Source organism: Chiloscyllium punctatum, chromosome 49 (genome assembly GCF_047496795.1).
Source record: "Chiloscyllium punctatum isolate Juve2018m chromosome 49, sChiPun1.3, whole genome shotgun sequence".
NCBI classification, from domain to species: Eukaryota; Metazoa; Chordata; class Chondrichthyes; order Orectolobiformes; family Hemiscylliidae; genus Chiloscyllium; species Chiloscyllium punctatum.
Window position 1 is genome coordinate 6,788,451 of NC_092787.1, and position 22,984 is coordinate 6,811,434.

Here is a 22,984-nt window from a genome sequence, read left to right on the forward strand (position 1 = left end):
TTTTTATGTGAAATCTTGGATGACTGGTTGGTGAGTGGGTGTTGGGGATGCACGAGGGTGTGGATTGAAGATTCTTTTACAGTCTTATCTTTTAACACAGAATTCATTGAATGGAAACCACATTCCATTTGACTTCAAAAGGAGCATCAATTTCTCGCCAGCAAAAGATTGCCTTTTGGAAAGTCATGCAGGCTAAGCCATTTCTGCAGCATATCGTGCAGATGAATCCCATCCCACCAGTACCATCCCATAAAGAATGAGAGTCTAATATCCCTTTCAATGTGCATTGTGACATCTATGTCAGATCTACATTGAACTGTCCACTCACTTACTGACACAAACTCAAACTCTCCACACTTGGCAGCTGACAAAAATGCATTTTCGCTGACCAGTACTGCATGTTCAAGTTTCTAAGTAAAATTAACTCTGGTGTTCCTAAACAGTATTTAATGCAGGTGACCTAAACGTGCTTTGGTCTATGACATACTAGTTACCTTTCCTGTGATTATCAGTTTCATTGTCCATTTTCTGAATGTATGTATTTGCATTCTGTGGTAGAATTATACGAAAAAATTATTTATTTGTTTTTACAGTTCACATAACGAAATGAAAATATTCCAAATAATAGATAAGAATCCTACCTTATCTATTTGTCAAAAGAATATAGTATACCTATCAACATGCACAACTGAAAACAAAAAATGCTGGAAATCATATTGAGTCAGGCTTGCTCTCTCTCCACAGATGCTGCCTGACTAGCTGTGATTTCCAGTATTTTTTGTATTCAGTACTGATTCCAGCATCTGCAGTAATTTGCTCCAACATACACAACTGATTCTTTTATATATCCTTGCCTGGATTTTTTTCATCCAATTCCCCTACTAGAAGTGTGTTCCATATATTTGTCAGTATTTATCTGAAGGTCTTCCTGAAACTAATACCAAATTTGACACTTACCATTTGACTCTGTGCCTTTTATTCTACAAAACTGCCATTCTTAAATTACTTATTCCCTCCCATTTACCGTTGGATGTAGCTCTACGTTTCTCTCAGTCATCTCCTTCCCTGTTATCAGTGAATAGAAAATATAACAGATGCTTTAAATTAAAAGGGCCACCAAAAGAATATGCAATTAGTATTTAAATATATTAGTATTTAAAAACGTTATATCAAGCTGTTACATATGTAAGGAAAGTGAATGCTTACAAGAAGGTAATTTAGAATTGAAATGAGGATAAAGTTCTTCACCCAGAGAATGGTGAGCCTGTGGAAATTACTGTCACAGAAAGCAGTTGAGTCCAAAACATTGAAGAAGAAGTTAGATATAGTACTTAGGGCTACAGAGATCAAAGAGTGTGGAGGGAAGGCAGGAACAGGGAGCTGAGTTGAATGATCAACCATGATCACATTGAATAGCAGAGCAGGCTCAAAGGGTTGAATGGCCTGCTCCCGCTGTTAGTTTCTTTGTTTATATTGAAATGATGCCCAAGAAAGCAATGTGCAGCAATAAAACTTTCTTGAACTCCTTATTTTGCTCACTTAGCTCATGCAAAATCACGTAAAGATTATGGACTATTATTACATGTAAATCTGTGCCTAGCTTTTTGATAGTAACGAAAGGCCATTAAGTAGGAAATTATTGTGAAAATGGAGCACATAGAAATATAAATGGTAAAGTCACCCTAGTCCCACTCTCTCTCATAAGAGGATCACCACACTTCAGGCAAGGCATGGGGTTGAGAAAGTAGGCCCTTCATTATAACCTCAGCCAATACAGGAATTGAGCCCATGCTTTTACATTTCCTCGATACTGCAAACGAGCTGTCCAGTCAATTGAGCTAACCAGTCCTAAATACACTAAATAAGCTAAATGAACTTAAGCACTCTGCAGTCATTTCCATTCTCAGTAGAATAATAAATGATATATTAACGTGATCATTGTGCGGCATTTTATTATCTTCTATTATTAAAAAGGTCAATAGTGGCTCTATTAATTTATTTAACATTACAAATGAATTGTGAGGAGAGTATTTTCTCTATTCAAGGTGTTCCTGGCTGTGGGATTTCCAGCTCTTTTATCTCTTCTCCACTAAAATGGATTATGGTGTTTTCCAACTGGCAGTAATCATGAAATAATCTGAATCAATGTGAAGCCCGAGAGGTTATTCCAAAAGCGTTAATATTTTAAACTGCTTTCAGATGAAAAACCTATCTAACAGTTTGTGTGGGAAAAGATCCCGAAATTGACCACACAGCAGCAAGGTTTAATTTTCTCAGGAGTTCTGTTGAACCTGCTCATCAATCGAGAAACCTCCAGTGAGCAAAGGTTTACTTAAAATTATATCACAATGCAGAGCCGAGCAGTGGTAGTTTATTTTTAGATTAGTTTAGATATTGCAACATACAATCACATGCACGGCTGCTCCATCCTTTTTGAATAATTTGCTTTTCATAATTTCCTACTTCAAGCTAAAACAAAAGAAAATCACATTTAAATCCATCACCTAAAATAAGCTTTTGACTGTCCTGTTACTCAATCATTCCCTCATCTTTATTCTGTACTGGGATAGTCTAGGTAGAAATAGGCAAACGTATATTTGATTGGACAGTGAATTGTTTGGAAGAGATTAACTGCCCCTCTAAGGATAAGTTGCAATGCAAAAGTCATTGAAAGCATAAACTTTCATAGTTATTAAATTCTGATTACCTGATACCTCTCTCATTCAATGAGTTAATTTATTTGCTTACCTTCTAATCACTAAATACTATCAGAGCAGTGGGCAGTATTTCTATGGCTTCAGGTATGAAAATTATCAGAAATTTGTTGACAACAGTGGAATAAGATCATTCAACCAATTTTGGTACTTAGTAGGGACATTAACAACTGTTTCCAACGTTATCAGCTAAAGTCAGGCATAACATGATGGATCACTGTTCTCCCCAATACTAACTCATTATTATTTTGGAGATCTCAACAACTGGAAACTGATTGGGAAACAATTGTGAATTGCATTGTGCTTGGGATTTGTGCTTTCTGATTCCATTGATGCATGTGCCATGGAATATTAGATTTTACATGATTAATTTGGTCCATTTCCCAATATCTTTGAGTACAGCCTTTTCTATGTTCACTGGGTGATTTTCTTTGGGTTAAGAGGTTTGAAAGAAAGCACATATAGTTCTCAGGTATAGTAGAGTTAAATGAAAAGAACATTAAACCAGGTAGCACACATATAATTCAGTCCCTAAATGAAGTCAAGCTTTCTGGTCTTATTTGGACCATCATAAATTCCTACATCAATATTTACAATGGCATTATCTATTTGAGTATGATTATAAATTTGGGCCAAGAATGAGAATCCATTACTACTTGCAGAGAGGGATGGGGAGGTTAAGGAGCAATGAAATTGTGCCACATGTTTACAATATAACAGAAAATGTTAATATGAACTGCTCAAAAACATTCAGATATTTGATACAGTGTACAGATGTAATTGTTTGCTGATACATATAGTATTTCATGGGAAGCTAGCAAAGTGATGACTCTGATATGCAATGGTAATTTATCATTTATAAAATAATCGTCAAACAGTTGAGCCAACTGTCAGAACAACTGCAACTGATTGGATCCAGGTTGTGGGATGGTGAAGGCTGTTAAGTGGGTGAGGGGCGAGGTTGCCTTGAATGGTTGAGAGGGCAAAGTACCAGCTGGATTAGGGGAGAACGTGATGGCAAGGAGAGTAGATGATGAGATGGGGGAGAACGCGTGAGGTGGATGGGTTGCCAGGTGAATAGGTAATGGGGTTAGGAGAGAATGTAACTGAGGGGTAGATTGCCAGGCAGTTGGTGAGAATGCACTATGGATCAAGTGCCAAGGAGTACACTTGGGTGTCCATAGCAAAGGTAGATCAGATATCAATGGCTGGAGATGGGTGGTGTCCAGGCTGCAGGGCCAGTATGAATATTTGGGGGGGGGGGGGGGGGGGGGGGTTGATCAAAGTTTTATATTAAGCATTTGTGACAGGCAGCTTTTAAATCCTCTGACTTTATCTGACTAACCAAAGTAAACCAGCCCCTTCCTGAGTCTCCAACTCTCTTTCAGAGTTGGAAGGTTTTGGAGGCCTTCTTAAGTTGAAGAATTGCCTACTTCTGGGCATTTATCTCAGAGTTCTGCTGGACATTTTTCAGGGTGCACCTGGTTTCCAACAGTTGGAGACCAGACGACATGGGCCAATGTAATTGCTTAGCTTTTTTGTTGCTGTTCCAAAAGACTATTTTGAGCATTGAAATCCTGCATTTAATATTAATATGAACTTCCTCTGTCTCCTATTTGAGCACATCTTTCTTTAAAAGTGAACAATGAAATGTCACATGAATGCCTTGGAGGCATCCATTTCTTATGGCATCAGCAGCCAGCTCTCATCTTCTGTTTGAAAATTATAAAAGCAGATTAATATCAACATAATAATTAAATACACACAGCTGCTCACAGCTACCATTTCCACATGGCTTCTGAAAAACACAGGTCCAAACCTGATTGAGTGTGAAAAATATTTTAAGTGGGTTTCAGTTAAATATAACTAACTTAGGCACTTCAGTTCAGCAAATTTAAATTTTTAGCAATTACCATTATATTATAGAAAAGGCAATTATGTAGAAGTGATTTGAATAAAATCATGCATACGGTAATATATACACGATAGCTCACGAGTAACTTTCGACTAAACGTGTAAAATTCTGCTCCTAAAGTTCTCCAGTGGATTTATTTAAAACAGAGACAACAGAACATCCTGAGGGCAGTGGCTGATTGCTGATTTTGTCATTAACAGACCTGACCTATTGACTAGTTTGGACAAATAATTCTGTTCTTCTGAGGCACAAAGGGATTAAGGAAGAGCATGTCAGGAGTTGGTTATCTTGTTTTGGACCTGATAATGATTCAGCAGCTGTTTGTTGCTCTGATAGAAGCCAGGGGACCAGTAACAATGTTTCAATACTTCGGCATTATCCTTAGATAATTCTCTGTTTCCTTGGCACAAACAGAGCATCATAACTAACAATCTTAAGCTGCTTTGCATTTTTTTTACAATTAAATGCGCAAACATCTTCTCCTCCACAGCATACAAAGTGTTCTTACTTTGGGATGCTTGTATCTGGTAATTAAAGGAGATTTTAGAAGTAACATAAGGAACATGCTACTTAGTTCAAAACATGCAGAAAATATACTTCTTGTACACATAAGAGAACAGTAACAATTTTGCAAGAATTATGGCGAATCAAAACTTGCATGTGTACATGTGTAACAAGCAGTAAGTATATGATGTTAGGACCGATCGGAAAGGAGTACGTTTTGGTTAAAGCAGTGGGCATCAGAGTGCAATGCAATATAACCAGAGCATGAGGGAATGGGTAGACAATATTTGTAAAAGGTTAATTTTTACATGTACCAAAAAGGTACAATTAGACAAATTAAAAGCGATGTTTGTGTTGCAAATCTTCAGAACTGTCTTGTATCTGTTAGTTCTCAGGGGTTTGGCTGTTTGAATTTTATCAAGTGACAAACACAGTCTGAAATTTGAAGTTTATGAAGTGCAGCTTCCTATTGTTACTGTGTTAATGTCTCTACTGGGACCAAACCACAGCATAAACATCATCTTCAGAGGCATTAACAGCACTGTGGCTGTCATGAGTTATGTTTACTGCAGTTGGACACAGTAGGCAACAGCCACTGAATGCTGTGATGGTTTGCTGTCTAAGTGTCTTCATAAAATCATGATAATAGTTGAACCATAAAACCTTTATATAACCACAACACAATGCCCAAAACCGTAAATGTGCAAAGTTACAATAGAGAAAATGGCTTCCGGACTAAACTGAACCAACACATAATGGGAGCCTATAGGAATGATTACTTTAAAGGTTTGACTTACCAGATGCAGTTTACCATAATGTAGTTCATGAATCATGTTCTTTCTTTTAGGTAATTATAAACTGACAAATCAATTAAAATAATTATTCATTTCACTATTTCACATTATAACCTGGAATTAACTTGAACTAGTTTTCAATGAACATTTGATTCAACTGTGTTCTGGATTTGCCACCAGTGATCACTTCCACTGCAAATGACTCATTTCATTAGTATTTGGCTTGATTTATTGTGAGGTCTCATTGAGGACTGTCTCAGGTTCAATTTGTGGTCTAATAGCCATTTCAGTCCTAATAATACAGAGACCGTGCAATTAATCGTAGAATCCTGACATAAGGAGGGAAAGGAAATACTCAGGTCCAAAATTCCTCCTCCTGATCATTTTACCAGGAATTTCTAAGGAATATTTTCTAAACGGCGGTGAAGATTGTGAAGCAGTAGTCTCCTCTCCATGGTTACCTAGAGAGCTGACACTTGGGGCAGAATGTTTTTAGGCCTGAACAATCTGGGCAAGAATGAGAAATCTCAGAGAATGGTTTGAGAAGTTATTCTTGATATCGAGAGCCAGTAGGTGCATTTTCCAATAGTGTCAAGATGAGGCTCTCGCGAGGGAGTAGCACAATGCCTAATAACAGGTTTTATTATTTGTTACCAGCCTTATTAACTGCAGCTCCCACCTTGTAAATATGCAGCTTCCTGTCCTACCATCTGTGATGATGGAACTAGACATTGATAGTCCTGAGGAGAAAGTGAGGTGCAAATGCTGGAGATCAGAGTCGAGAGTATGTTGCTGGAAAAACACAGCAGGTCAGGCAGCATCCGAACAGCAAAAGAATCAACATTTCGGGCTGGAGCCCTTCATCAGGAATGAGGCTGGGAGCATCGGGGGTTGAGAGATAAATGGGAGGGGGTGGGGCTGGGGAGAAGGTAGCTATCAGTGCAATAGGTGGATGGAGGTGGGTTAAAAGGTGATAGGTTGGAGAGGAGGGTGGAGCAGATAGGTGGGAAGGAAGATTGACAGGCGGGACAGGTCATGAGGACTCTCCTGACGTGAGAGTCAGAGCAGGTACCTGGTGACTCTAAGCTGACCATTTCCTCCTCTGACCATTCCTGAAGAAGGGCTGATGCCCGAAGCATCGATTATCCTGCTCCTTGGATGCTGCCTGACCTGCGCTTTTCCAGCAACACATTTTCAGCTCTGATCTCCAGCATCTCCAGTCCTCACTTTCCCCCCCCCCCCCCCCCCCCACCCCATTTCCTCCTCGAGACTGCCACCTTGCACAGTCAGCACCAACATCTCAGGTGCACTACATGGGCAGTGGTCACATACACCCACCTCCATGGATGCTGCCATCTGACAAGTGCCAGACTCCCCATGTCATCATCAACCATTTCTGATCCACTTACAGTATGCTGTGCCACATTGGATTTCAGGGCCCACCGATAGCTAGCATTGCAATGCCTCTGCACAGACACTTTGTGTGCAGCAACAGGCACCCAGCTCATGGAATGGACCAGGGCTGCTCACTTGCTCAGTGAGCGCTCACTCCCTTTGAGCTGACCTGGATACTCACAGCATCCCTACATTGCTTCCCTTGCCCGAGCTTTTTGTGATGTGCCCCCTCAGTCAGAGCTACCAGGCTCACAATACTTCTGCTTTCAAACAGGTACAAAACCCAGGAAGCTTGGGAGGTCATGGATGTCAACAGTCATCAGTCAAGATAAGGGAGACACCCTTCAATCGGAGGGCACTATCTCAGTCAGTAAAGGGCAGCCACTAATATCAGTCCAGAGGTGAGGATCCATTCAGTCAGCCATTCTGGGCAGTCAGGTCAGGATCGTCCCCTTGTAAAGGGCGAGAAGCTGAATATTGGACAACCCATCAGCCACTTTGGCTCTTTTTGCCCAATTGTGAACTGTTTTCTCATAGAATAACGGCAAGGAAAGTATGAAGGAGATAGAAGTGGCTGGCACAGTTGTTGGTTCTACTGCAGGAAAGGTGGCGAGGTGTTCTAAAGAATTTCTAGGGGAGCGATTAGGTAGCATAGAAGTCTTGCTGGGTTAACAGTGTGGAAGGAAGCTGCTGAATGTAATAGTGAGAGGGTAAAGCATGAGCCTTGTTGGGAGGTGGCTGCAGTAGCAGAGAGAGAGTGAGTGTGAAATATCAGAGAGAAGGTGGTGGTTCTTACCCTAGCAAATCAATGAAGGTAGTTCTGCCTAGAGCAATGGCAACTTTGGACGATGGCTTCCTCATCTGCACCGCCCCATCCACCAGAACTTCCAGGTCCCTGTCCGCAAACTGGGGTGCCCTGCCATGTCAGAGGCAAATGTTGGGAACCATGTGGCATAGCACCAGTCTGATGGTGCCTGTCTGGACGCGCAGTCACAAAGTAAAGATGGTGCCACTGATAGAGATGGCACTCAGTTCTGGAATACTCGCCAAGGCAATGCTGAGTTCTTCTGGCGAAGGTGAGTTTGGTAAGAATAGCACAAGGAAACACAGCAGGCCTTGTGGAGAGAATCACTCCATGAAACTCAACCAAACTGACAATTAGCCAAAAAAAATTCCAACTTTGGTGTCTACTCTTAAACACCTGTGGCCACAATGCAGCTGATACTCATGACAGTATACCCCTGAATAGCTCACCTCAGTAAAGGGAGGCAGCCAAAGACTGCAACAAAGCATTCAACATTCATCAAAGGTGTCAAAAGATAATTCTGTGGTATGTAATCACTTATAAAACGTCTTTGTTAGTGAAAGAGATTGACAATCATTTTGAAAAAGGGTGCAGCTCTCAAATTGACCAATTGTTTGGAGAGAGCTCTCATGGAGTTCTTTCTGTTGTAACTGTCCAAAGGTTGTCAGTCAAATTCCAGTTAGGTTTTGGCAGCTAGGAAGCTTGAGGGAAGAATAAAATTTACAGAGCAAAATAAGATAATGCAAATGCAAATGATCCTGGGTCATGCTGAACAAAAACTGATCATGCCATTTACCTCGTGTAAAACCCATCACTGAGTACTTAGATTTGTTTTAGTAATTCACTGGCATGTATTTGCTGAACAAAAAATCAAACATACTCAACCACAACCAACATTGCTGGACACATTTTGATGCTGGAGCATAATACTTTTCGAGCGATGTAAAGATCATTAAATATTCAGTAGGTGTTTTAACTTTCCATATTACAGTTACAATCCCTTTAAGAAACTCAAAAGGAATCAACAGATTACTTCATTTAATAAGTGCTGCGGTTAATTTGGATGGTTGTTTTTTTTTACAAACTGCCCTGGAGCACAGCTCCTTTGATACCCATTCCCCACATTTCAAATCACTCTCCTTTCAACTGTTCTACTCCAGCAGGGTGGCCTTCATAAAAAGAAATACTTTGATTCCTGGAAGTGAGAAAGTTTACATGCTTGGAAAGGTCAAAATAACTTTTATGGACCCACTAAGCCAGCTTAAAGTATTTGCTGACAATAATAGAATTTGGCATTCTAGAAAGCCTCTACAAAATAGGCTTCACTGTAAAAACAAGGTTGTTTTGTTCATTCTCCCATATTTGTAACACTCCTCAAATTAAAATGTGATAGAAGTGGTTTGAGCATTAAACGCATTTTCATGATAAATATTTGGTGGGGAGATGTGAAATATGCTTGGCCATTTGTTTTAAAAACACAAAAACATAGAAACTAGAAGCAGGAGGAGGAGCCGACCTTTTGCCCCTTTAATGGGCGGCACGGTGGCTCAGTGGTTAGCAGTGCTGCCTCACAGCACCAGGGTCCCAGGTTCGATTCAAGCCTCGGATGACTGTCTGTGTGGAGTTTGCACGTTCTCCCCGTGTCTGCGTGGGTTTCCTCCCACAGTCCAAAGATGTGCAGGTCAGGTCAATTGACCATGCTAAATTGCCCATAGTGTTAGGTGCATTAGTCAGAGGGAAATGGGTCTTCGAAGGGTCGGTGTGGACTGGTTGGGCCGAAGGGCCTATTTCCATACTGTAGGGAATCTAATCAAAAAAAAAACCTGCTCCGCCATTCAATATGATTATGGCTCAACCTCTATCTCAATGCCACATTTCCACTTCCCATCCCATGCTCCTTGATGCCTTTAAAGTCTAAAAATGTGTCTACCTCTGCCTTGTCACTTGGCTTCCACAGCCTTCCATTGGTAGAAAATTCTGCGGGCTCACTACCCTTTGACTGAAGAAATCTTTCTTAATCTCAAAAGCAAATAGTCAGTCAGCACAAAGCAATACTGCCCTGCCTTTAACATGAAGCACATACTTTATCAGCTTCAGTGTGTCTGTCTGTAAAACCTCCCTGAATAACTCCTCGAGGACAGGTCATAGCTTCAGCTCCTTTTAATAAGGCTTGCTGTTTTGGTTGTCAACATTTTCCGTTTTAAAATCTCATTTGTGTAAATTTTCATATCTGAAAATAAGAAGAAATACTTAGCCAATTTGATAATTAAGAAATCTAGATGGCATTATGAAGAAATTGCAACTCTTATTTATGGACATCAACTGGATGCTGAGGTAAATAGATAATTGGATTCTGTCATATCCATGCAAAGTATATTTTCAAATAGAGGGGCAGTGATGTGTTGGTAAAGTCTTTGGGCTAGTAATTCGAACATCAAACAATGTTCTGGGGACATGGGTTCCAATCCCACCATGGCAATTGGTGAAACTTGAATTCAATTTTAAAAAAAAAACTGGAATCAATAGCTAGGCAGTTGTCATTAAAAACCCATCTGGTTCACTAATGTCCTTTTAAGAAAGGACTCCTACCATTCTTACCTGGTTTGACCTACATGTGACTCCATGCATACAACAACATGGATGACTCTCAACTCCTCCCAGGGCAATAAATGAGCTGGTGACACCTGCATCCCATGGACAAATAACAAAAAATTCAGGAATGAAGGCAAATTCGAGATAAACTCCAGGAGATACAGATCATTCTGCTATAACACCCATTTCTTTAATGCAAATTTGCTATAACGTGATGGCTGAACTGGGGACACTGCTTCTATAGCGTGAACTTTTAAAGCATGTATCGGTTATAACATGATTCCAGCCCCATCAGTTGAAAGGGTGCTGCTATTATGCAATTTTCTTATAACGTGGGATTGCACGAGAATGGAGCTACCGAATTATAGCAGAACTGACTGTGATATTTATCTTATTGTCTAAAGTGATCACCGAACTGATGAGGCTGTAGATTGCAACTTAACTGGCAATGAGGCTTGTAAACACATATGAGAACCTCATAATGCTTGGGATGGCAACAATGTAGGAACTTGGTCAAGCTACAATGCAGGATGAGATGCATACTAAATAGTTGCAACATACTGTAGACAAAGCTAAGTAATGTCACATCTAATGGATTGGACCAAGTTACTGCTGGCAGTGAGAAATTAAATAAACAACAGGAGGAAAAACACTAATGGATGAGGGAGTGTAGCACAATCAGTGCAAAAGATATGCTGCGAATTGTGCTGTAAATAATTCATCGGCTGAATCCTCAAAACCTGTCCATCAACTACCCAGCACGAGTCAGGATTGTGATGGAATTCTCTCCACTTGCCTTGGGTGAGTGCAGCTCCAACATCACGACACTATCCATGAAAAAGTAGCTCACTGATTACTACTCCATCAGATGCCATAAGCAATTATGGTGGAGGATTGTGTGCCAGTTAGAAGATGCAACGCAGCAACTGGATGATGTTCATTCACTGTCCTTCCCAAGTGCACAACTCTCATAACCTGGAAATCAAGGACAGAAGGTACATGGGAGCAGCTCCTCCAAGTCAACCTCCCAAATCACACACCATCCTGCCTTGACTCTTTATTGCTGTTTCTTCACCTTTGCTGGAATAAAATCTTGAAACTGCCTACACCATGTGGTCTGTGGCAGTTCAAGAAAATGTACGACCTTCTCAGTTAGGAATTTGTAATAAATGCTGTACATAATAACCTGTGATTTTTTTTTTAAAAAAGTGTAAACTCATCCCCAAGCAGATATTTCATAACCTGTTTCCAATACTGGGTTCTCACATTTTCTCTTCTGTCATGTTTGTAGCAGAGATTTTCACAAAATAATACAGGTATACTGTTTTAAGTTTTCTCAATAAAATAATCCCAGGGCAGAGAATGACTTTGGAACAAGCAACTCATTTTGGACCATAACCATTAGCAAGTACCAGTGTGATCAGCTTTATACTCATTCATCTTATTGTATAATTTTATAAGCTAGAAATCAGTGTTGGGAGCTGTAATTAGTATTATGAGGGGTTAGTGCATTGCATTCATTAGGACATGCAGCAAGCTGGGATGGTTTCTCAGTCTTTGACTGTATTAGACTACAGCATGACCAGAATATGATTTGATTAATTTCGTTGGCTCTGCCAGGCAGTAGGGCAATTAAAATAGCATTACAGCACCTCTGACCTTATTTGCAATGTCCTTCAACTCTCTGTTAATTTTGATTGTGTTCTTGAAATTGGCAAAAGCCTCAGTAGCCCATTCAAACTAGAGCCCTGAAAAGTCAATGACATTGAGATGTAAATTTAAATTACAAATATGTGGAGTTTCTGCTTAGCAAATTTATTGGTAAAAACAAACTTTATCACTGAAGTTTGAGAGGGGGCGGGGAATTGTTAATACTTCTTCTGGCTTGACACAACTGGATTTTGGGAATGTTTGACTCACAATCGCTGCCCTCAGGATTGCCTTCCTGTCCTCTTAAATTTACCTGAATCAGTTAGACGTCTTTGTGAATTTCCAGATCTCAAGCCTCTCTGATACATAAGCTGCTCCAAATTTTTAAGCAACTTCCTGACATGATGTTAACTCAGTCAAACAAATGGTCAGGTCTTGAAGCACTTAACAGTTGGCAGTGGGTGAGGATTTCACGTGGAACTCGAACCCAATTGTTCTAAAATGACTCAAATAGAATATTGTGTAGATTTTACAAGCACTCTCTTCAGTCAAACCAAGGTCTAAATGTCAATTATTAGAACATAATGCTTAATTAAGTGTGCAGGAGGACATGCCAGGAACAGCATCAGGCATAGCTAAAAATGAGGTGTCAAGCTGGTGAAGTTATCAAAAAAGACTATTCGTGTGACAAACAGCACAAGTAACAAGTACGCATCTGTACGCAGTCAGGTCCGGGACCTTCTCGTGGCTTGCCACTTCACCACCCAATCCTGCTCCCATGCCCACATGTCTGTCCTTGGCCTGCTGCAATGTTCCAGTGAAGCTCAACGCAAACTGGAGGGACAGCATCTCATCTTCCAACTAGGCACGTTACAGCCTGACGGTCTCAACACTAAATTCAACAACTTCAGGTGATTATCCCATCTCGACCCCTCTGTTTTCATTCTGCTCTGTAATTTTGTTTTATTTGTTTTATTTATCTTTTTTAATGTTTTTTTTCCACTGTTCTGTCCCTCTTATTTCTTGATTGTCTCTCTTTCTCTCGCTCCCCACTCTCTCATCACCTTTTTCCTCTCCTCTTCCTCCTTTGCTACCCTTCTCCCCTTTTTTCCATTTTGCCTCTGCTTCACCCATCCTCCCCATCCCCCACACATTTTGTCACATAGCACCTTGGTCATTCACAGTTCCTAATCTCCCTATAATCTCTCTATGCACTCTGTCATTATCACCTCTTTATTGCTACCTTTGTTTCTGGAGTATTGACTCACCTTCTCTCAGCCTAGTATAAATACCTCCCTATTTCTCCTTTTTTTAGCTTTGACAAAGGGTCAGTTAGACTCGAAACGTCAGCTATTTTCTCTCCTTACAGCTGCTGCCAGACTTGCTGAGATTTTCCAACATTTTCTCTTTTTTGGTTTTTTTCAAGCAGCAAGTGATCGAGCTAAGCCATCCCACACGTAAAGGATCAAATTGAAGCTCTATAATCTTAGAGTCATAGAGTCATAGAGATGTACAGACGCTTCGGTCCAACCTGTCCATGCCAACCAGATATCCCAACCCAATCTAGTCCCACCTGCCAGCACCCGGCCCATATCCCTCCAAACCCTTCCTATTCATATACCCATCCAAATGCCTCTTAAATGTTGCAATTGTACCAGCCTTACCACATCCTCTGGCAGCTCATCCCATACACGTACCACCCTCTGCGTGAAAAGGTTGCCCCTTAGGTCTCTTTTATATCTTTCCCCTCTCACCCTAAACCTATGCCCTCTAGTTCTGGACTCCCCGACCCCAGGGAAAAGACTTTGCCTATTTATCCTATCTATGCCCCTCATAATTTTGTAAACCTCTATAAGGTCACCCCTCAGCCTCCGACGCTCCAGGGAAAACAGCACCAGCCTGTTCTGGCTCTCCCTGTAGCTCAGATCCTTCAACCCTGGCAACATCCTTGTAAAACTTTTCTGAACCCTTTCAAGTTTCACAACATCTTTCCGATAGGAAGGAGACCAGAATTGCATGCAATATTCCAGCAGTGGCCTAACCAATGTCCTGTACAGCCACAATATGACCTCCCAACTCCTGTACTCAATACTCTGACCAATAAAGGAAAGCATACCAACCGCCTTCTTCACTATCCTATTTACCTGCAACTCCACTTTCAAGGAGCTATGAGCATGCACTTCAAGGTCTCTTTGTTCAGCAACACTCCCGAGGACCTTACCATTAAGTGTATAAGTCCTGCTAAGATTTGCTTTCCCAAAATGCAGCACCTCACATTTATCTGAATTAAACTCCATCTGCCACTTCTCAGCTCATTGGCCCATCTGGTCAAGATCCCGTTGTAATCTGTCCCCTCTTCGCTGTCCACTACACCTCCATTTTAGGTGTCATCTGCAAACTTACTAACTGTAGCTCTTATGCTCGCATCCAAATCATTTATGTAAATGAAAAAAGTAGAGGGCCCAGCACCAATCCTTGTGGAACTCCACTGGTCACAGGCCTCCAGTCTGAAAAACAACCCTCCACTACCATCCTCTGTCTTCTACCTTTGAGCCAGTTCTGTATCCAAATGGCTAGTTCTCCCTGTATTCCATGAGTTCTAACCTTGCTAATCAGTCTCCCATGGGGAACCTTGTCGAACGCCTTACCGAAGTCCATATAGATCACATCTACTGCTCTGCCCTCATCAATCTTCTTTGTTTCTTCATCAAAAAACTCAATCAAGTTAGTGAGACATGATTTCCCAACCACAAAGCCATGTTGACTATTCCGAATCAGCCCTTGCCTTTCCAAATACATGTACATCCTGTCCCTCAGGATTCCCTCCAAAAACTTGCCCACCGCTGAGGTCAGGCTCGCTGGTCTATAGTTCCCTGGCTTGTCGTTACCACCCTTCTTAAACAGTGGCACCACGTTTGCCAACCTCCAGTCTTCCGGCACCTCACCTGTGACTATCGATGATACAAATATCTCAGCAAGAGGCTCAACAATCACTTCTCTAGCTTCCCACAGAGTTCTCTGGTGCACCTGATCAGGTCCTGGGGATTTATCCACTTTAACTGTTTCAAGACATCCAGCACTTCCTCCTCTGTAATCTGGACATTTTGCAAGATGTCACCATCTATTTCCCTACCGTCTATACCTTCCATATCCTTTTCCACAGTAAATACTAATGCAAAATATTTATTTAGTATCTCCCCCATTTTCTGTGGCTCCACACAAAGGCCACCTTGCTGATCTTTGAGGGGCCCTATTCTCTCCCTAGTTACCCTTTTGTCCTTAATATATTTGTAAAACCCCTTTGGATTCTCCTTAATTCTATTTGCCAAAGCTATCTCATGTCCCCGTTTTGCCCTCCTGATTTCCCTCTTAAGTATACTCCTACTTTCTTTATACTCTTCTAAGGATTCACTCAATCTATCCTGTCTGTACCTGATATATGCTTCCTTCCTTTTCTTAACCAAACACTCAATTTCTTCTGTCATCCAGCATTCCCTATACCTACCAGCCTTTCCTTTCACCCTGACAGGAATATACTTTCTCTGGATTCTCGTTATCTCATTTCTGAAGGCTTCCCATTTTCCAGCCGTCCCTTTACCTGCGAACATCTGCCCCCAATCAGTTTTCGAAAGTTCTTGCCTAATACCGTCAAAATTGGCCTTTCTCCAATTTAGAACTTCAACTTTTAGATCTGGTCTATACTTTTCCATCACTATTTTAAAACGAATAGAATTATGGTCACTGGCCCCAAAGTGCTCCCCCACTGACACCTCAGTCACCTGCTCTGCCTTATTTCCCAAGAGTAGGTCAAGTTTTGCTCCTCCTCTAGTAGGTACATCCACATACTGAATCAGATAAAATTCAATCATGAATCATAGTGGACAGTTAAGCAACTCACTGGAGGAGGTGGCTCCACAAAAATCCCCATGCTCAATGATGGAACAGTCCAACACGCGAGTACAAAAGATAAGGCTGAAGCATTTGCAGCCATATTCAGCCAGAAGTACTGAGTGGATGATCTAACGCAGCCTCCTCCTGTGATCACTAGTATTACAGACACCAGCCTTTAGCCAATTCAATCCATTCCATGTAATATCAAGAAATTGTTGGAGGCACTGGATACTGCAAAGGCTACAGGCCCTGACAACATTCTGGCAATGGTACTGAAGACTTATTCTCCAGAACTAGTCAAGCATTTCCAGTACAGTTACAAAACTTGCATCTACCCAACAATATGGAAAATTGTCCAGGTGTGTCCTGTACAGAAAAAACAGGACATATCCAACCTGGCCAATTACCAGCCCATCAGCCTATTCTCGAAAATCAATAAGGTGATAAAAGGTGTCATCAATTGTGCTATCATGCAGCATCTGCTCAGCAATAACCTGCTCAGTGACGTCGAGTTTAGGATATACCAGGGCTGCTCAGGTCCTGACCTCATTACAGCCTTGGCTCAAACATGGAAAAGAGTTGAATTCCAGGGGTGAGATGAGAGAGACAGCCCTTGACACAAGGTCACATTTGACTGAGCTGGGGTCAAGGAGCCCTAGCAAAACTGAAATCAATGGGTATCAGGGGCAAACTCTCTGCTGATTAGAGTCAGACCCAGCTCATAGGAAGGTGGTTGTGGTTGTTGGAAGTCAGTCCTCTCAGCTCCAGAATGTCTCTACATAAGTTCCTCAGGATAGTGTCCTGGGTCCAACCATCAATAACCTTCCCTCCATCATAAGGTCAGAAGTGAGGATGTTTGCCAATGACAATAACCAGGCTTGGGCTGACAACATTTGTGCCATACAAATGCAGGCAATGACCATCTCAGATAAACATCAATCTGATCACCACCCCTTGTCATTCAATGGTGTTACCGTCACTGAATCCCTTTATCAACATCCTGGGGGTTACCATTGACCAGAAATGCATGCGGACTAACTATATAAACACTCAAGAGCAGGTCAGAGGCTAGGAATACTGAGGTGAATAACTCACCTCTGGCTTTCCAGAGCCTTTCCACTATTTACACGACACAAATCAGGAGTGTAATGGAAAACTCTCCATTTACCTGAATGAATGCAGCTCCAACAATGCTCAAGAAGCTTGACACCATCCAGGACAAAGCAGCTTGAATGGCATTACATCCACAAGCGTTTACTTGCTCCACCAATGACGCTCATTGACAGCTGTGTGTACTATCTCCATGATGTACTGCAGGAATTCACCAAAGATCCTTAAACACTACCTTCCAAACCCACAACCACTTCTTTCTAAAAGGATAAGGGCAGCAGATATAAATGGAAACACCACCTCTGTCAAGATGCCCTCCAAGCCACTTTTTACCACTCTGACTTAGAAATATATTGCCGTTACTTTACAGTCGTTGGCTCAAAATCCTTGAACTCCCTCCTTAACAGAATTGTGGATCAACCTTTCACATATGGACTGCAGCAGTTCGAGAAGACAGCATAGCACCATCTTTTCAAGGAGCAACTAAGGATGGACAATACATGGTCCTGGAACTGAGTTCATGTCAAATTCCGCCTAATTTAAAGGGTGTTAATTAATTGAAAATGAATGGGCTGGTGCTTCAGTTAAAACAGCAGAGGATAGAATTTGACTAAATTTCTTTAAAGTTTGCATGATAATATCTCTCAAAATTATTCCCAGACTCTACTATCATGATTTAGAACATTTCTTTGCCATCGCTTTGAATTTACTGTCCTTTAAACAGTCCAGGTTACTCGTTGTCGTTTGAGCAGTGTATTTGCTCATTATTCTGGCCATGACCAGATGGAAATCTAGAGGGGGTGGTCTGTCTTTTGTTGAACAAAACATGCAAAATGGTTTTTAAAAAATGCTTGCTACACTTAATACGTAAGTATAACTGCTATAGAATATAGAGAATAAAAGATGATTTTACAAAACTGCACTTCCAGGATTGTGACCTACTGGGAGCACATATCAAAAAATCACACACTGATCACTTTTTTTCATTCATATTACATGGTTTTTTAAAGACAACTCTGAAGCACAACTGAGCTGTATTGCCTATAATGAACAAGTTGTAAATTTCACGACTGTTAGCCAGAAATCCCAAACCAACACTTGGCACATCATTTTGTACACAAAGGTTCAGCTCGCTCTGCATGCATGATGCCTAACATGTTGCTGTACCTTAGTCACTGAGGATTGTACTTTTACAGAAAGTTCACGAAAAGGCAAGCTCATGAAAGGAGAGCACATTCTATTGATGTGCACAATATGCATTACAATAGAATGAAGCCCACCATTCTCATTCATGTCTGGAGTGCAATTTTACAATAGCACAACAGGGGATTCAGTGTACACTCTCTGGATACAGCTAACGACAGGTAACAGTTTTAAAGCATATTGTATGCTAAAAAATGGCCACATAAATGCACAAAATAAATGCGGATTTTGAATTATGAAAGATAATCAAACTTAGTTTTGTTATTTGCACATGAATTTGAGATCAACTTTCTTTTTGTCGTAAATGATTAAATGTTGTTAAGTGGGGGATATGATATATTGCATTTATTACAATTTTGTGCATTTAGCTGTATTACCAGGAATCAAATAATACTTGTGACTGTCAATCTGGTGTAATTGTGCATACATTTACAAATGTAGCTTATTCAATATGCACTAATGCTTCCAGAAGGAATAGTTTGAATTTCACTTACTATCCACTCTTCCAATACTAAAGAACAGTACATTTTTCTGTAAATAACCTTTGTTTAAAATTAAACACTTTTGTGTATAGAGTGAATCCCCAGCTATTTTGCAAATTGTTATTTACAACTTTAGATCTATTCCATAGAGAAATTCAAACTCTATAGGTTAAGGAGTTAATTACCTTTATTTAACTACCATTGTGAGGTCAGAGAGAATTCATTTACAATTTCTGAAATGTATCTAGCTTAATATTTAGAAAGTGCAATGGTTTAGCACATGTATTTGACTAACGTGGCCTGGTTGCACTGTGTGCATGAGTTATTGTCTAGCTTAACTAGTTTAGATTCAGAGACTCTATTTGTAAACCACAGATACTGTAGATCGTATTTCCCCTGTGGTTATGGACTGTTTTTTGCCATTGTGCAGTATAACTGCAAGGTTAATTATGGCCCCTTGCCCTGATGCCTCATCCATCTTCCTTTTCCCAGGAATGTGTAAATGGAATACATTTTAAATGATTTCAAAGACTATGACCATCCTTTGTTGAAATGTCAGGAGGTATGTTTGATGCAAAGTGAAATGTTAAAATAGTCTGTGTCTCCCAAAGGCATTCTATATATTGATCCAGACAGAAATAAATAGCAATTGTGGTCATTGAATGTGAATGTTGACAGTAAGACTAACTTCTACATTCATGCCAATGTGCTGGAGGAGGTAAAAATCTGCACAGGCATTGGAATCATTTTGAGTTCATTGCTGCTCCAAATTGAAATTACATAACTTTTATTGAGAGATTACAGCACTATCAAGATAAATATTTCCCAATATTCTGCCCTGCACCGTATAAATGCAGGATTTATACTGAAATTGTGGGCTGGACTGTCAGAGAGGCTCTGGGAGGGGTGAACTGTGTGACATTCAGAGCTGGATTCTGAGGGACACAACCCCCAAGCCTGTACCCACTGATTTTTAGCAGTTGCCTTGAAGATTGTGAACTAGTTCAGTTTGCAAGCCCATATTCTGCATTCCCGACTTGACCAGCTCCATAATGGTGATAGAAATCGCTGGAACTTTCAAGGGATTGGACTAACTTTTTCAAGTATCATTGTTCATGGCACCTCAGAGGTTGTCTGGATGAGGGAACTCTTTGAAAGGCAAGGTCTTAATGTCTTACACATGCATCATAGTACATCTCTACTTCCTCCAAAATCCCACCCCACTGCCCCACTGCACCCCCCATGGTCTCTCATACCTTCCACGCCAATTACTGTAGATAAGCTGTTCAGCCACTGCAGAGAACCAAAAAAACTATACAGCAACAATAAAACATCTGTAAAAAAAACTTTGATGAAAAGTAATTCATTCACACCTTTCCACATCTTTTAAAGAAAACTCTTGTTAATATAGCCCAATAAAGATATCCAACATCTAGACCCTTTGAAGTATCAAAACAGAAATTGCTGAGCACTTGAAATCTCTTCAGCTTGGGGTAACTAAACATTGTGCAACTGACAGTGTTACGGTAGAGAGTTGAATCTATCAATCAAGCAATGCTTTTCCTTCAGTTTAGCTGATTCAGTTGTTTAATGGATATATGGACTTTCAACCAAGCATGCATAATTTATTAACCATTAAATGATTGAAACAACTAAAGCCCTGTGGTTTGGCAGGCTAGTATAGCTCTGCACGGTGAATAAGACCATAAGTTTTAGGAGCAGATGTCAGACTTCATAGAATCCCTACAGTGCAGGAAGAGGCCATTCAGTCCATTGAGTCTATACTGACCCTCTGAAGAACATCCCACCCAGATCCAGCGCCCCCTCCCTATACCCCTAACTCCACATTAACCATGGCTATTCCACCTAGCCTGCACATCCCTGGACTCTGTCGGACAATTTAATATGTCATGTTGAGGCTGTACAGGACATTGGCAAGGCCTTTTCTGGATTACTGTGTGGAGTTCTGGTCACCATGGTAGGAAGGATATTATTAAACTGGAGAGGATTCAGTAAAAGGTTTACCAGGATATTGCTGGGAATTGAGGGTTTGAGATATAAAAATAGTTGGGAAAGGCATAGGAGGTTTAGTGGCGACATCATTGAGGTTTATAAGATCATGAGGGGCATAGATAAAGTGATTGACAAGGGTCTTTTCCCTAGGGTGGGGTGGGGGGGGGGGCGAGTTCAAAACTGGTGGCCATATTTTTTAACGGTGAGAGAAAAATGATTTTAAAAGGATATGAAAGGCAATTTTTTTTTACACAGAGCGGTTCATGTGTGGAATGAATTGCCAGAAAATGTGGTGGAGGTTGGTACAGTGACAACATTTAAAAGACGTTTGGATAAGTTCATGAATAGGAAACATTTGGAAGGGTATGGGCACAGGCAGATAGGACTGGTTTAGTTTGGGAACATGATCAGTGTGGACTGGTTGGACCAAAAGGTCTGTTTCCATGTTATATGACTCTATGCAGCCTCCACCTAACCTGCATAACATTGGACTGTGTGAGGAAATCGGAGCACCCAGAGGAAACCGATGCAGACACGGGGAGAACATCCAAACTCCAGCCCGTCAAGTCTGCTCAACCAATCGTGAGATTGTGGCTGATTTGAAAACCCTCAACTCAACCATCTTGTCTTTTCCCCATAGCTCTCAGTTCCCTTATTAATTAAAATTTTCTACCTCGGTCTTGAATAAACTTTATGATCCAGCCATGGTAGCACTCTGTGGTAAAGAATTCCATGGATTGAGTTCCCTCAGAGAGAAGAAATTCCTCCTCAGCTCTGTCTTAAATGTGTGACCCCTTACGCTGAGATGAAGCCCTGTGGACCTACAAGGGGAAACAACCTCTCCACATCTTTATGCCAAGATTAGTTGTTACAGAATTAATAAATCTGACCTGCAATATTACATGATTAACACAAGCAACTGGAGATTAATTTCATCTGAATATATTGATAAGATATTATCTTTTTTTAAAATTATACAGGTAATTTATGTTCTCCAGACCTCGGCCAGTGCTCATCACAACCCTGCCAGAATGATGGAATTTGTGTTGAAGGACTAAATGACTACATCTGTCAGTGTCAACAGGATCCTGTGATGTACACGGGGAAGAATTGTGAAATACAGTTTGATGCCTGTTATCTTAACCTATGCATGAATAACGGCACCTGCCAGAGTATACCAGGAAGCCTGCAGTACAACTGCACCTGCTTACCTGGGTTTGAAGGTACTCAGTGCAACATTAATATAAATGAATGTGAGAGCAATCCTTGTCAGGGTGTTCATGTTGACTGCATAGATAAAATGGATGGATACAGTTGTCTGTGTTCTCCGGGATACGAAGGGGAAAACTGCACAACAGAAATCAATGAATGCCTTGCAAACTCCTGTAAGAATAATGGAACATGCTTGGATGGAATTGGGAATTATACCTGTGATTGTCAACCTGGTTACACAGGGGTTAACTGTGAAACCGATATTGACGACTGTGCATCAAATCCTTGTTTAAATGGAGCTCTATGTCTTGAAGGTATAAATGAATATAAATGCTTCTGTGTCCCCGGATACCAAGGTCCAAACTGTGAAATTGACATCAATGAATGTGCATCCAGACCATGCAAAAATGGGGCAAAATGCATCCATGATGTGGATCGATACTTTTGTGTCTGTCCTCCTGGCTACAAAGGTAATTTATGTCTGTTCTGTAGGATGTAAAAAAGTTAAACAAACGAGTTATACTTAAAGTTAGCTATGCTTCTTACAGACACATTTTGTAAAATAGTTATGTCAAAACTGTGTACATTAATTGCAGTTGGAATAATACTTTAGGAAATTGTGTTCATGTCCAATGTTAATATTTACTTTGGAGAAAGAGAAATGTGGCTTTGATCTGACCTTTAATATCTTGTAATAATGGTTC

The 22,984-nt window shown here is 40.7% G+C and overlaps 1 protein-coding gene across 2 annotated transcripts in view; it reads left to right on the forward strand.

Moving 5' to 3' along the window:
• Window positions 1-22,984, forward strand: part of LOC140469631 (protein crumbs homolog 2-like) — a 184,144-nt gene that overhangs the window by 50,992 nt on the left and 110,168 nt on the right. The window contains exon 2 of one of the 2 annotated variants that reach the window (XM_072566321.1): window positions 22,049-22,750. The exons of the other annotated variant lie outside the window; for it this stretch is intronic. Within the exon in view, the coding sequence (XP_072422422.1) occupies window positions 22,049-22,750 (702 nt within the window). The remainder of the gene's footprint in view (window positions 1-22,048; window positions 22,751-22,984) is intronic. 2 annotated transcript variants of the gene reach the window in all.